The sequence below is a fragment of the Acromyrmex echinatior genome, chromosome 7 (genome assembly GCF_024713525.1).
Source record: "Acromyrmex echinatior isolate Ae372 chromosome 7, ASM2471352v2, whole genome shotgun sequence".
Lineage (NCBI taxonomy): Eukaryota > Metazoa > Arthropoda > Insecta > Hymenoptera > Formicidae > Acromyrmex > Acromyrmex echinatior.
Window position 1 is genome coordinate 12915043 of NC_141858.1, and position 11477 is coordinate 12926519.

General features: G+C 29.9%; 1 protein-coding gene across 11 annotated transcripts; it reads right to left on the minus strand.

Annotated features, from left to right (window-relative positions):
* Nucleotides 1–4498: 4498 nt before the first annotated feature.
* On the minus strand, nucleotides 4499–10899 carry LOC105152313 (putative sodium-dependent multivitamin transporter). Of its 11 annotated transcripts, none has more exons than XM_087408052.1 (11): nucleotides 9844–10793; nucleotides 9645–9770; nucleotides 8926–9086; nucleotides 8558–8779; nucleotides 8129–8469; nucleotides 7924–8043; nucleotides 7427–7644; nucleotides 6950–7167; nucleotides 6638–6885; nucleotides 5667–5767; nucleotides 4499–5594 (listed from the first exon to the last, which is right to left on the minus strand). In XM_087408052.1, exons 1-11 carry the CDS (start codon nucleotides 9902–9904, stop codon nucleotides 5467–5469), a joined length of 1944 nt encoding a protein of 647 aa, XP_087264178.1. In that variant the 5' UTR covers nucleotides 9905–10793; the 3' UTR covers nucleotides 4499–5466. The 11 variants fall into 11 exon arrangements, with proteins under 11 accessions (XP_087264178.1, XP_087264177.1, XP_087264180.1 ...); XM_087408051.1 differs by having other exon boundaries at nucleotides 4499–5226; nucleotides 5451–5767; XM_087408054.1 differs by having other exon boundaries at nucleotides 4499–5767; nucleotides 9645–9743; nucleotides 10742–10871.
* Between the last annotated feature and the right edge of the window lie 578 nt (nucleotides 10900–11477).

Consider the following 11477-nt stretch of genomic DNA (forward strand, 5'->3'; position numbering starts at 1 on the left):
AGAGGACTTAAATAATATATTTAATTTTTTATATATTTTTTAAGGTTAGTGTTCGTTTCTTTTTGACATTTAATAATCGGTACAGAGATCGGTACAGAATTCTGTATCGATTATTTTATGTGAATAATGAAATGTTCATAATAAATTATCATAATAAATAAGAAATGTAAATCTTAGTTAATTATTAAGCAGTACTGACAGTATTTTATTTAACTTTGTCGTTAGTCAAATTGTATTTATTCAATGACGTTTCTCTCGGAGTATTTCACATAAGTGGCAAAGGAGAGTTGAAGTTGTAGTATATTTCTACTTGAAAATCATTTTCTATTGTTTTATTCTCTCTCGCTTTTCCAAAAATGTTAGATCACTTTCATACTTTTTATTAAAAATCATGATTTTTTCCTGTTCAATTATATATGTAGGACATATACAATTTTCAAATAATGATATACATAATATTAGGATCGAACAGCCGATCCGCAATGCAAGATAGGACAAGAAGCCAATGTCGTATGTATAAGAAGTCGCAACACGCGCGAATCCAGCCAAGTCCACATTTAACCGGTTATGGTTTACAGGATGATAAACAAACTAGGTAGATGGGAATTTCTAACTGATGTAGGATTTATATGTCGATGTGCGTCAATTGAAATTGAAATTGCATAAATCATGCATTTAATTAAAATCATAATCTAGAATTTATGACTGTGGCAGACGACTTATCAAACGAAAATGATGTGTTTCTTGACACATATACATATATAAATAAAAAATATTTATAACTGTATACAAAAAAAGAAAAAAATCCGAATGAATCAGATTTTTTTATGTCAAGAACACAAATTGCAAATTATTTGTGTTTTTTCTTCGAGCGAATGGTAATTAATTATATTTTTATCGATTTGTCATAAAAATATTGATATTGTATTTATATCAAGAGTTCCGCCAACAATTTCCTGAATTGTTTCCTGACACCTGTGCTTTGAAAAGAGAACGTCCTGAAAATTTTCTCGGACACCCTGTACATACAGTCGCGTTCAGATCTAACCAGATAATTCCGATTAAAATCGACGAAGGGAGGTTTTTATCCAATGCATTTCTATTAGCGCATTAATCATGATTCCTCGGATTCATGAGTGACACTAACTGTAAAATACGTCGTAATGCTAATTGAATATATATATTAATATGTAAGTTACATTATTAATTATTGATTTGTACGTGCGTTTAAAATAATATTAAAATAATATTTCATTCTCAGCATGAATGACGGGGTAGAAATTGAGAAGCGAACTCTAATGATCTCCTATTAAATTTTTTTTTTTAATTATGTCAAGCGTGAACTCATTGAAAAATTTGTCTTATATTATATTATAAAGATTTATCGCTCTCAAAACAATTCCGCTAATTTAAATATTACTCACCTCTTAACAACTTTAATCGTAGAAAATCGTGCAGATAAAATTGTCAAATTATTCATAGGACAACAGATCCTTAAGTGGTCGAAACTGGCAAATCATGTTACATTGACCGGATCAATGGATCAATTATACATATGCTTTGATTTTACAATTAACAGATCATGGAATACCACATAGAAACGCATATACACGAAAATGAACTATTATTCTCATACATGACTCTATTCACTCTGTAATTGTACACACGAAAGAGAGAAACTTTATTTCTACTATAGAATCGAGAGAGAGAAGGCGCAACACTTACAGAGATTGTTGACATCAAAAGTCCAAGATAATGTAAGCGTGTTGTCAAAACTAAGTAATGCGACGAGATCGCGGGAATAGAGAGAATTACAAAAGTGCATGTTAAAGGCACGTATATATTATCTCATTATCTTGTGAGATAATATAATATATACATAACATATATAAATAAAAAATAAAATTGAAACAATAAAAATCCTCTCCTCCTTTTCAGGTAATAATAACATGTTTACGTGATTTTCGAATAATGGCAAGTAACATAAATATTGCATTAATGTTCTTAGTTACAGACAAAGTTATAATAAATTCTATGTGATTACAGAGAAAAAAAGAATATTACATAAAATTTACAATAATATTATAATTTTTTAATTAATATTAATTTATATTAATTTACATATATTATCAATATACCGATAATATATTGAATTTGCATATATGATCATCTATTTACTCTTGGCTCCACAAAGCCTCATAGTTTTTCTGGAAAAGGATGATACATTTTACATGTTTGCTTTACAACGAATTTCTTAATTTTTGTTATTTCTTGTTTATTATTAATGAAAATCTTCATTAAAAACGAGATGTCCTATCTTAATAAATGCACTCAATTATTTCAAGAAAAATATCAAGATAAATATCTTGAGATTTGATTTTTTTCAGTTTTTTATATAATTTAAAGAAAAATATATTTTAATTTAAAAAATTAGATCTTGGATGAAAGTGTCAAGATAAAATGAGTTCAATTTTATTTTTTGAACTCATTAATGCATATGACTAAACTAGCAAAATTAGCAAAAATATAATAATTGGTAACAGAATCGGAGCATAGAAATATTTTTAACATTAAAAGCATATTAAAAATCAATTTTGCAACACATTGTTATAAATAAATCATTAAATATCGATTATTAAGGAAAATTGATTACGATTACGCCAATTTTCAAATCATTTTTCTGCAAGAAAAGTTACAAAAAAAAACACACAGTATAATTTTTCTCTTATTACACATTTTCCAATAATGCGAAAAAAAAACAAAAGTCATAGGTTATTAAAATTTATGCAGCCCTGAACAAACAAGGTTAAAAAAAATAACAATTGGAAAAAATTGTGTGTTTCTTTTAAGTAATTTTTTTTACAGAACCAATTGGTGTAATCAATTTTACTCTGTAGTCAATGTTCAATTATTTGTTTATAATAATTGCAAAATTAATTTCTGCAATTTACTTAAAATGTCGTATTTGATTTAAAGAAATCTTTTCATAAAAAATCGTATCTATAAAAAAAGTTAACTTTTATAAAATTCTCGTATCTATAAAAAAGTTAACTTTTATAAAATTTTGGCACAACATATAATGGGTCTTCAGCCCATTGTGTAATAAGAGCTATAATTTTTTCGTTTCTTTTTGGTAATTTTTTAATTAACAAAAATTAATGCGAAGATTGTCTAATTGAACGGCCACGTCAGCAACATACGTCAAAGAAATCAATCATCGCACGAAGGAAGATCATCGAAATGTTTGACACTATTGACAAAGGTGAAACATCAGTTGCCGTTACATTGATGATTTAATGATGATTAATTGATTAATATGAACAAACAGTCATTCACGAAGAAAAACGTAAACATCGGGTGTTGTTATATAGTCTCTCTCTCTCGCTCCTCCCCCGCCTACCAACTGACAAGGTTTCAGTGAAAAAATAATTAAAAAGGACCCATTGAGAGTCCCGATCGGTGGTCCGGCAGAGTCGCATAAATTGAAACTGGTTTCAACTGGCTGGCGTTAGTTCAATCTGGCGTATCAATCCGAACGAACCAGAAGCTTTCCGCTGTCACCTTGGTTTGTTCCCTTCCACCATCGTGCGATGGTATACCATCATTTTGCATAAGGCCGCAATTTTTTTCTTTTTCCTTTCTTTTGTCGCCTGGATATTGTGAGCATTTCGAAGGAAGTTGATAATTATTGCGTTATAGGTAAAGCTGCGCAGCAAAGCCGCGACATGAAAATAATATAGAAAACAGGATACATTTTTCATTTTCATTATACATCTTGAAATTATTGACTATGTAGCCAATAATTGATCACCCATTTGTAAACGATCTTTATTAATTATTAAGAAAAACTATCAATCATAAATTTATGTTTCCTGATAATTAAATACGTAATTCTTAATAGACATTTTTTTACAGCTGTTTAATACGAAATATTAAATCTTTATTCTTAGAATAATTTGTAAATGTGAATTCTGAAATATATTCTAAGATTTTTTTTAATTTATAATTTCCGAAGACAACTTATAGAATCTATTTTTAGAATTATAAATATATAACTGTGTAACTGTTTAGAAAATTTCTAATCTTTTTTATACATATTGGAATTTTTTTTTAAATACTGAGGAAGTAATCTTTATTTTATTTCTAGAGTATACTTTATAAATATGTGTAAATTTGAAATATTCTAAAATTATTCTATAAAATATTCTAAAATCTTATTCTATAATTTGTTAACTTCTAAAATCTGAAGAAATTGAAAATATTTTTTTTAGAAATTTCTTCTTAAACTTTTTCATAAAATATAAAAGTATTTTTTTTGTAAATTTAAAATATAAAATATTCTGATCATATTTTTATAAGATATTTGAGAAGTTTTTCAGTGAAAATTTTAAAAGTCATTTACGCGTTTCAGTTGAGCTTAATGTAATTTTATCATCTTAACTGTAATTTTATCATCTTAGTTGACATTGACAAACAATAGTCATAAAACACAATCGTATTTTTAATACAAAAAAATTATTTATTTAGATAAATATTGAATTTTTAATACTCTCTGAAATATGATTTATTGGCCATAAAGTTCCTTAAATATTAACAATATCATTACGCACTTATAAAATTTTATATTAAATATTAAAAATTATTTAAAGTAAGATACGGTCATAATATTATTCAAATGTATGCTTAAGTCAAAATTTAAGAACTTGCAATGAATAGTATGTAAAAAATAATTATTAAAAAAAAGAAAATATGTCCAAGAAGAAAGAAAATATACATTTTACAACAATTCATATTTTCGTGCAACTGGAGTATATAAATACCAAGAGGACTATTGGCCGGTTAAACAATCATGCATAATTGATACAATTATACATAATAAGTAAAATTATTTTTCCTTATTACTATAAAATTACATATTGCAGCCGCGGTAGATGATATGAACGTAATGCCTTAAAGTTATTTTTCTTTTTTATCATTTTACGTCACTAAATATTGTCAAGATTGTTTAAGAGGTTTCCCTTTAAATACATCTACAAAAATTATGCATATAAAGGAACTAAAGTTCAAAGAAATATGTCTCACTAAATTTTTATATAAAACACGTATACTTTTTTATATTTCTACACAGTACTAACTGTCAGTACCAGAACGCAGCATGATAAACATGTATACAATTCAACATGTATACAATTATCCAACTTAATTTATGTACTAAAATAAAGTTATCTGAAAAAAATAACTGCAAATAAGTCATTCGCACACAGGTACTTACAAAGATACTTATTCTATTCTTATCCTTAAATCATAGATGCTAAATAGCTTTTTCTTAAAATTGCTGGAATTATTTAGGTCCCACGAGATGATAAAAATATATTTGTATTTTCTTTCTTCCCTCTCTTGTGACTTAAACATCAATTTTTTCTATTATAAGTACGGAGTATTTATAATACCTAGCTAAGATTACTATTAAAGTTTTGTACAGATTTTATCAGTGGCATCGTCTTTCCCGTCGTTAAGAGAATATTTCCTGCTTAATGAAGAAGAACTTCTTTCATTCTCCACATCCATGCATCGTCTATAACGTATACGCCGCGCTAACACGGGAAAGAATAAATTAGTGTCTAATTCATCATTTTGTTTCTTCAAGAACAAACGAGATATGTTACTAATAATCAGTCCAAGTATAAATGTTATTAAAAATCCGAGGGGTGAATACCACATGTATGAAATACGATACAGATAGAAGTATGAACTGTCGCCGGTGCTTCTGGAAAAAAATATGACAATACGTTAAACGATCTCGTATATGTAATATATATAAAAAAAAACAGTTTGCTCAAGAGTATAAAAAATGAAACACACACATATATATATATATATATATATATATATATATATATACATAATATGTAAAATTACTCTAAAATCCGTTAAAAACAAATCCATACAACAAAAATATTTAACAAAAATTACACAGAAATAGCCTAAAGATCGTAATGTCTAAAAGATTTTTGTTGTGTGAGAATTTGATAGTGTCTGTAATAAATTTTATCAATAGAAATTTATCCGCAGAAATATTATTTGATTAACTTGGCATTGTTTTACGTTACGATAAATAAAGCATCAATATGCAGAGAAATAATCGTCAATTCGACGTCCAACAAAATTTAATGGCAAATTAATTGCAGAAATTAAAGCAGAAACTGAGCAGAATCTGAGCAGTAACTATTTAAATAATATTTCATTCAAATGTTTACAAAATGACAAATTTTGTTTAGTTTTTGTCGACAATCTACTGACAGATTATCGGTAGGCAAAATATAAGTTTAATGTAGACGTAGATGATGACCACAGGATCTATTGCTACATATATCTGAGTCAATTTGCTGTCAATGTATAGTTATTGTTATAATGCGAGCAATTCCTGTATATTATATTGCACCATCAAATTTATAGAGGACAATTAAGCATGATGATATGCCACAAAAAGCTTTGACGCTATAGCAACAAGTTTAAACGCTCTAATTATTCCAATCAATCAATATAATTTTCAGATTTGTGTATCAAGTCTAATTTTTATATTCTTCAGCAAAACCGTTTCTTCCATGCAGTAACTATTATTTGATAAATCAATTACTTAGACAAGCTCGTGACATTCTGCAAAACGGACATTGTTATATTTGCAACATTATCACAGCCTTCGATAGAAGTAGGTAATTTAGGTGGCATTGGACGTGGCTGACCGAAGACTATCCAGAATAAAAATGAAAATGCTGTGAGAGCACCGATTATTGCACCGCTTTCCGTCGCTGATTCCGTACCCATGCCAAGCGTGAAAACACCCAACAATGGACCTCCGACTACTCCAAAAATAGTTAATGAAGCCTACGATAAAAATTTATTTTATTGTCATCAATCTTACGCGTCGAAGAATAATAATGAACATTACCTGAAGTAGCCCTCCTAAAAATTGCGCTAAAAATGCCAGCGCAATGGAAATAATACCAAATGTAAAAGCAAGCACTTTAGCCATGAAAGCTGATTTTGTAGGAGAAAATTCATATCCAACGCATTTTTTGTATAAAGGTTTTATGTAATCCTCCAACGTTACTGCTGCTAAAGAATTCTGCGCCGCAGATATCGAGCTGAGACCTGCGCTAAAGATGCCTGGAAATACACAGACAGGCCGAGATTAGTATTATAAATATGCATTGTATGCTTTTGTTTTAAAATTGATTTAATTATGAAAGAGTCCAAGATTAGTATTGTAAACACACTGATTCATTAATCGTTTTTATCTTAACATTGTCTTAAATTACGCTCGAGAGCATATTTCAGACATTAATACGTTAAGAATTTTTTTCATAATATGTAATTTCTATGAGATATTAAGCTCGATCCAGTCAATTTATGATAAAAATATTACCTGCAGCAAAGATGCCTGGTAAACCAGGTATTTTGGACATCGTGTCCATAACGTACAATGGCATAAGCATATCAGATGAAGTAATTCTTTTCTTAAGAAATGGATCACAGTTATGATATTTGCTATATATTGCCAATCCGGAAAAGCAAGTTGTAATCGAAAGAAGCGATAGAATAGGCCATGATAGCCACATGGCTCTTCGCGAAGCTTTCAAATTTCTAAAACAAAATGTATCTTAATGAAGTTTCCTACAATATTTTAAACGTAATTTAATCGGTAAATGTTATGTGAAAAGAGTATTTAATAGCGTATTTCATAACATGAGCAAGAAAACATTAAAATTATTTGATTAACTTGGCATCGTTTTACGTTACGATAAATAAAGCATCAATATGCAGAGAAATATCCGTCAATTCGACTCATTTTTCATAGGCTACTTTAATATATTTGATAATTTTTAATCTTATCCGGCGTTATTAATAAATTATAAAACTTACTTTACAGTCAACATACGCTGGATTTGTACTTGATTTACTCCGTAAAGTGATAAAAATGTACATAAACCACCTAACGTAAGCGACCACCAGGTATGTCTTACTGTTGGATCCAGATCGATGCTATAACAAAAATAAAATATCAATTAATGTCTGAGTGTACATTAGTTAGTTCTTGTAGATCAAATAAAAAAATAAGTTGAAATACCGATCAAATTCAAGCCGTTGCCCTTGCTTTGCGATTTCCCAGATTTGTCCCAATCCCCCTACATCGTTAGCACCTATACTAATAATTAAGAACACGGCCACAAACATGAGTAAACCTTGAAATACATCAGTAATTAGCACAGCCTTAATGCCCCCTATTGTTGAGTAGAACGCACATACGAGGCCAATAATAATGATACTGGCAGTCTTTGAAATTCCTGTTGTCGCCTCCAAGGCTAAAGAAGGAGCATAAAGTACCACTCCTGAGTATGAAAGTAGCTGAATCCAGTAAACAAAACTAGCCATCATCCTAGCTCTCATTCCGAAACGTTTTTCTAAGTACTAAAAGAATATTTTTTTTAAATATACACTCCATATATACACTCCATTAAAAACTTCTAGCGTCAAAATCAAATTTCATTAGACTCACCTCGTAGGCGCTCGTCGCCTGCAACTTGAAGAATACTGGTAGGAATCCATAACATACAATCGGAGTGCCCAACAAATACGATAGGTTTATTACAACAAATTGTGTCCCATATGTATAATTCTCAGCGGACACACCAAGCAGCGTAACAGCAGACATGAAAGAGACCACCAAGGCGACAGCGACAGGTATAATGCTCATTGATCGACTTGCAACGAAGTACTCCTGTGAAACACATTACTTTTCATTACAGCAAAAAAATATAAGAAAAAAATAACCTTATTTTAATGATGCCTAAAAAGTATAAGTTAAACTTTAAAGGTTCATCTTTTTTTATCGAGAAAGAGAGAGGATCTAATAATAATAATTACCTCCATAGTTTTTTGACGTCCTCCACTAAATCTGTAATAAACACCAATTCCAGCACTTATACATAGCATTATCGCTATAATCAGATAATCGACCCATCCTAAAGTATTTATTTCTGCCATTTTGTCTAAAGTAGCAGTCACGTTAGTAGTAGTTATGCTGTCTAAAAGAAAAAAGATATATGTTAAAAATAGATATAAATCGAGAGCAGATTTGTTGTTATATAATAATATTTAAACTGAATATTAATTTAACATATTATATTTTGGAAATACTACATATAAAAGAAGAAAAGGATAATATAACATAAATAACGAAATATCTTTAATTCAGGGACTTGTTGATTCACTTTCGTTATAGCTTTAATAAATCAATCATATTCGTGTATTAACATTGGAATAATAGCACTAATAGCAGTTGATTTTGTTCGAATTAATGAATGCATTTTTATATAACCAGAAAGTTAGATCTCTTAATTTTAAAACAATAACGATAATAAAGGGCACATAACAATTAATTTAAACAATCATGAGTATAAAAAGTCAAGATATAAAAATATATTACATTATATAGATTCAAAAATACACAATAATTAATTATTACATGTTTCAATTTCTTGATTGAGCCATTTTCAGATAATCGAATAAAACGCAGTAAAGTTATTACTTAAGAAGAGCATATAATAATGCAAACAAAAAGTAATATACGTGAATTAGATAACCAGAATGGTCGACGAATGGTCTTCGTAGAGATGTGGCTTCGCAAAAACTCGGCAATTGCTCGCAAAAGGACACCCGATTGTCAGAAATTTTTCGTGGTTCTGGTGAATACAACAATAAGTTAAAAACTAATTAGAAATAAAATAAATAAATAAAATATTATAATGAAAGCAAAAAACGTCAACTCGGTAAAATACTCACTCAAAATATCATTCACATTTTCGATTGTTGAAGAAAAAATCATCGTCAAATACATTTTCATTTATCACAATTAATACATATTCATTTATTACAAAGTTTTTTAAATGCAATTTACATTTATGCTCTTTTATTAGTCTTACAATCTAGCCGACCTTGAATAAGCTAGCAACACGGAATTAACTTTATCAGTTAACAGATTTCCAACTAATAAAGTATAAGAGGCAAAGTGTGATATTTATCTTGTTCAATTATTGATGATTTCATCATCAGCTCATGCAAGATTCTCCATCCTTACAGTGCATTCCATACATTCTTTCTTCGTCTTTGAGATTTTTATTTCGCATATAATGGGATGTATCAACAGGTAAACAACGTAGCAACAAGTAAAACTAAATATTAACACCAGCTGCGCATTCTCTGTATTTGCTAATATCACACTTTTCATGTTTATCTTCCTTACTCCGAATTTGCGCGGACAACGGCCATGCGATCGCGCGAAATACATTTCATGACATAAAACATTGATAAAACACAAACTTCTCGCGCCCCCGATTGCATCTCATATCAGTTCAACTCGCCGTTCGGATGCACCAAATGATTACGTAAAATTGTCAATGACCTGACGCGAAGCGTTGAGATGCGATTGCGGCATGCATGACGCGCTTCATAACGTAAAGGTGCATGCACACACACACCGCCGCAATATGTGTGTGTGTGTGTGTGTGTGTGTGTGTGTGTGGTGTGATGTGGTGTGTGTGTATGTGTGTGCGTGGGTGTGAGTGGGTGTGTGCGTGTGTATAAATATATGTATGTGTACATTTATGCATGCATAGCAACCGCTCGGAATATTTTAAATGTAACATTCTCTTTAATACCTAGAGCTGCTTCAATGACTTGCCTGCTTTGAGGATTAAAGTCCAGAGTCCGTGTGCGACAATTCTGTCCGATCGTTGCTAGTGCCGCTGAGCAAATGCGAGCGGTGAGACTCAAGAAAGACCTTCTCTTTTCTTAACAACCTGACGACTCGCGCATACTCCATGGTGAGTCGACCATTTTCTATAGTCATGTTGATAAAACCTACATACCTGAAATTTCTTTTCTATTCAGAGGATCCTTAGGGGACCCACTAGGGATCATCAATAATGTTCTGGACATTACTTTGCATGCTTTCGAAGAGAGGCCTCTGTTAATTTCTTCGATTTCGACTGAAGATATAATTTTAGTGCTCCAGAAAATTGTCACGTGTTTTCAAATACTAATCAATCAAATTTCGCGTTTATACAGATGTATCAATAAAATATAGAGTCTTCGTAAAGAGTTAAAGAGTTTTAAAAGATTTTAAAATATAATTTCTCGCATTAATTTAAGACGAAAACTTTATATATCCGAAACGATATAGTTTCAGAGTGACAAAGTTGAATAAAAAATTTCGTTTTTTTTTTAAATTTGACCATTTTACTCTTTCGAAAGAAATTTTTCACTGTAAACTGCATTTATATGTACAATTTTTAATTCCTCTCATGAAACAATAATTTGTAAAGTCCGCAAAAAATTTCAGCTTCGACGGATCTTCATTTGTATCAGCATAATTCCGTAAAAAATCAATCAGATCATTATTTAAACAGAGCTGAAAC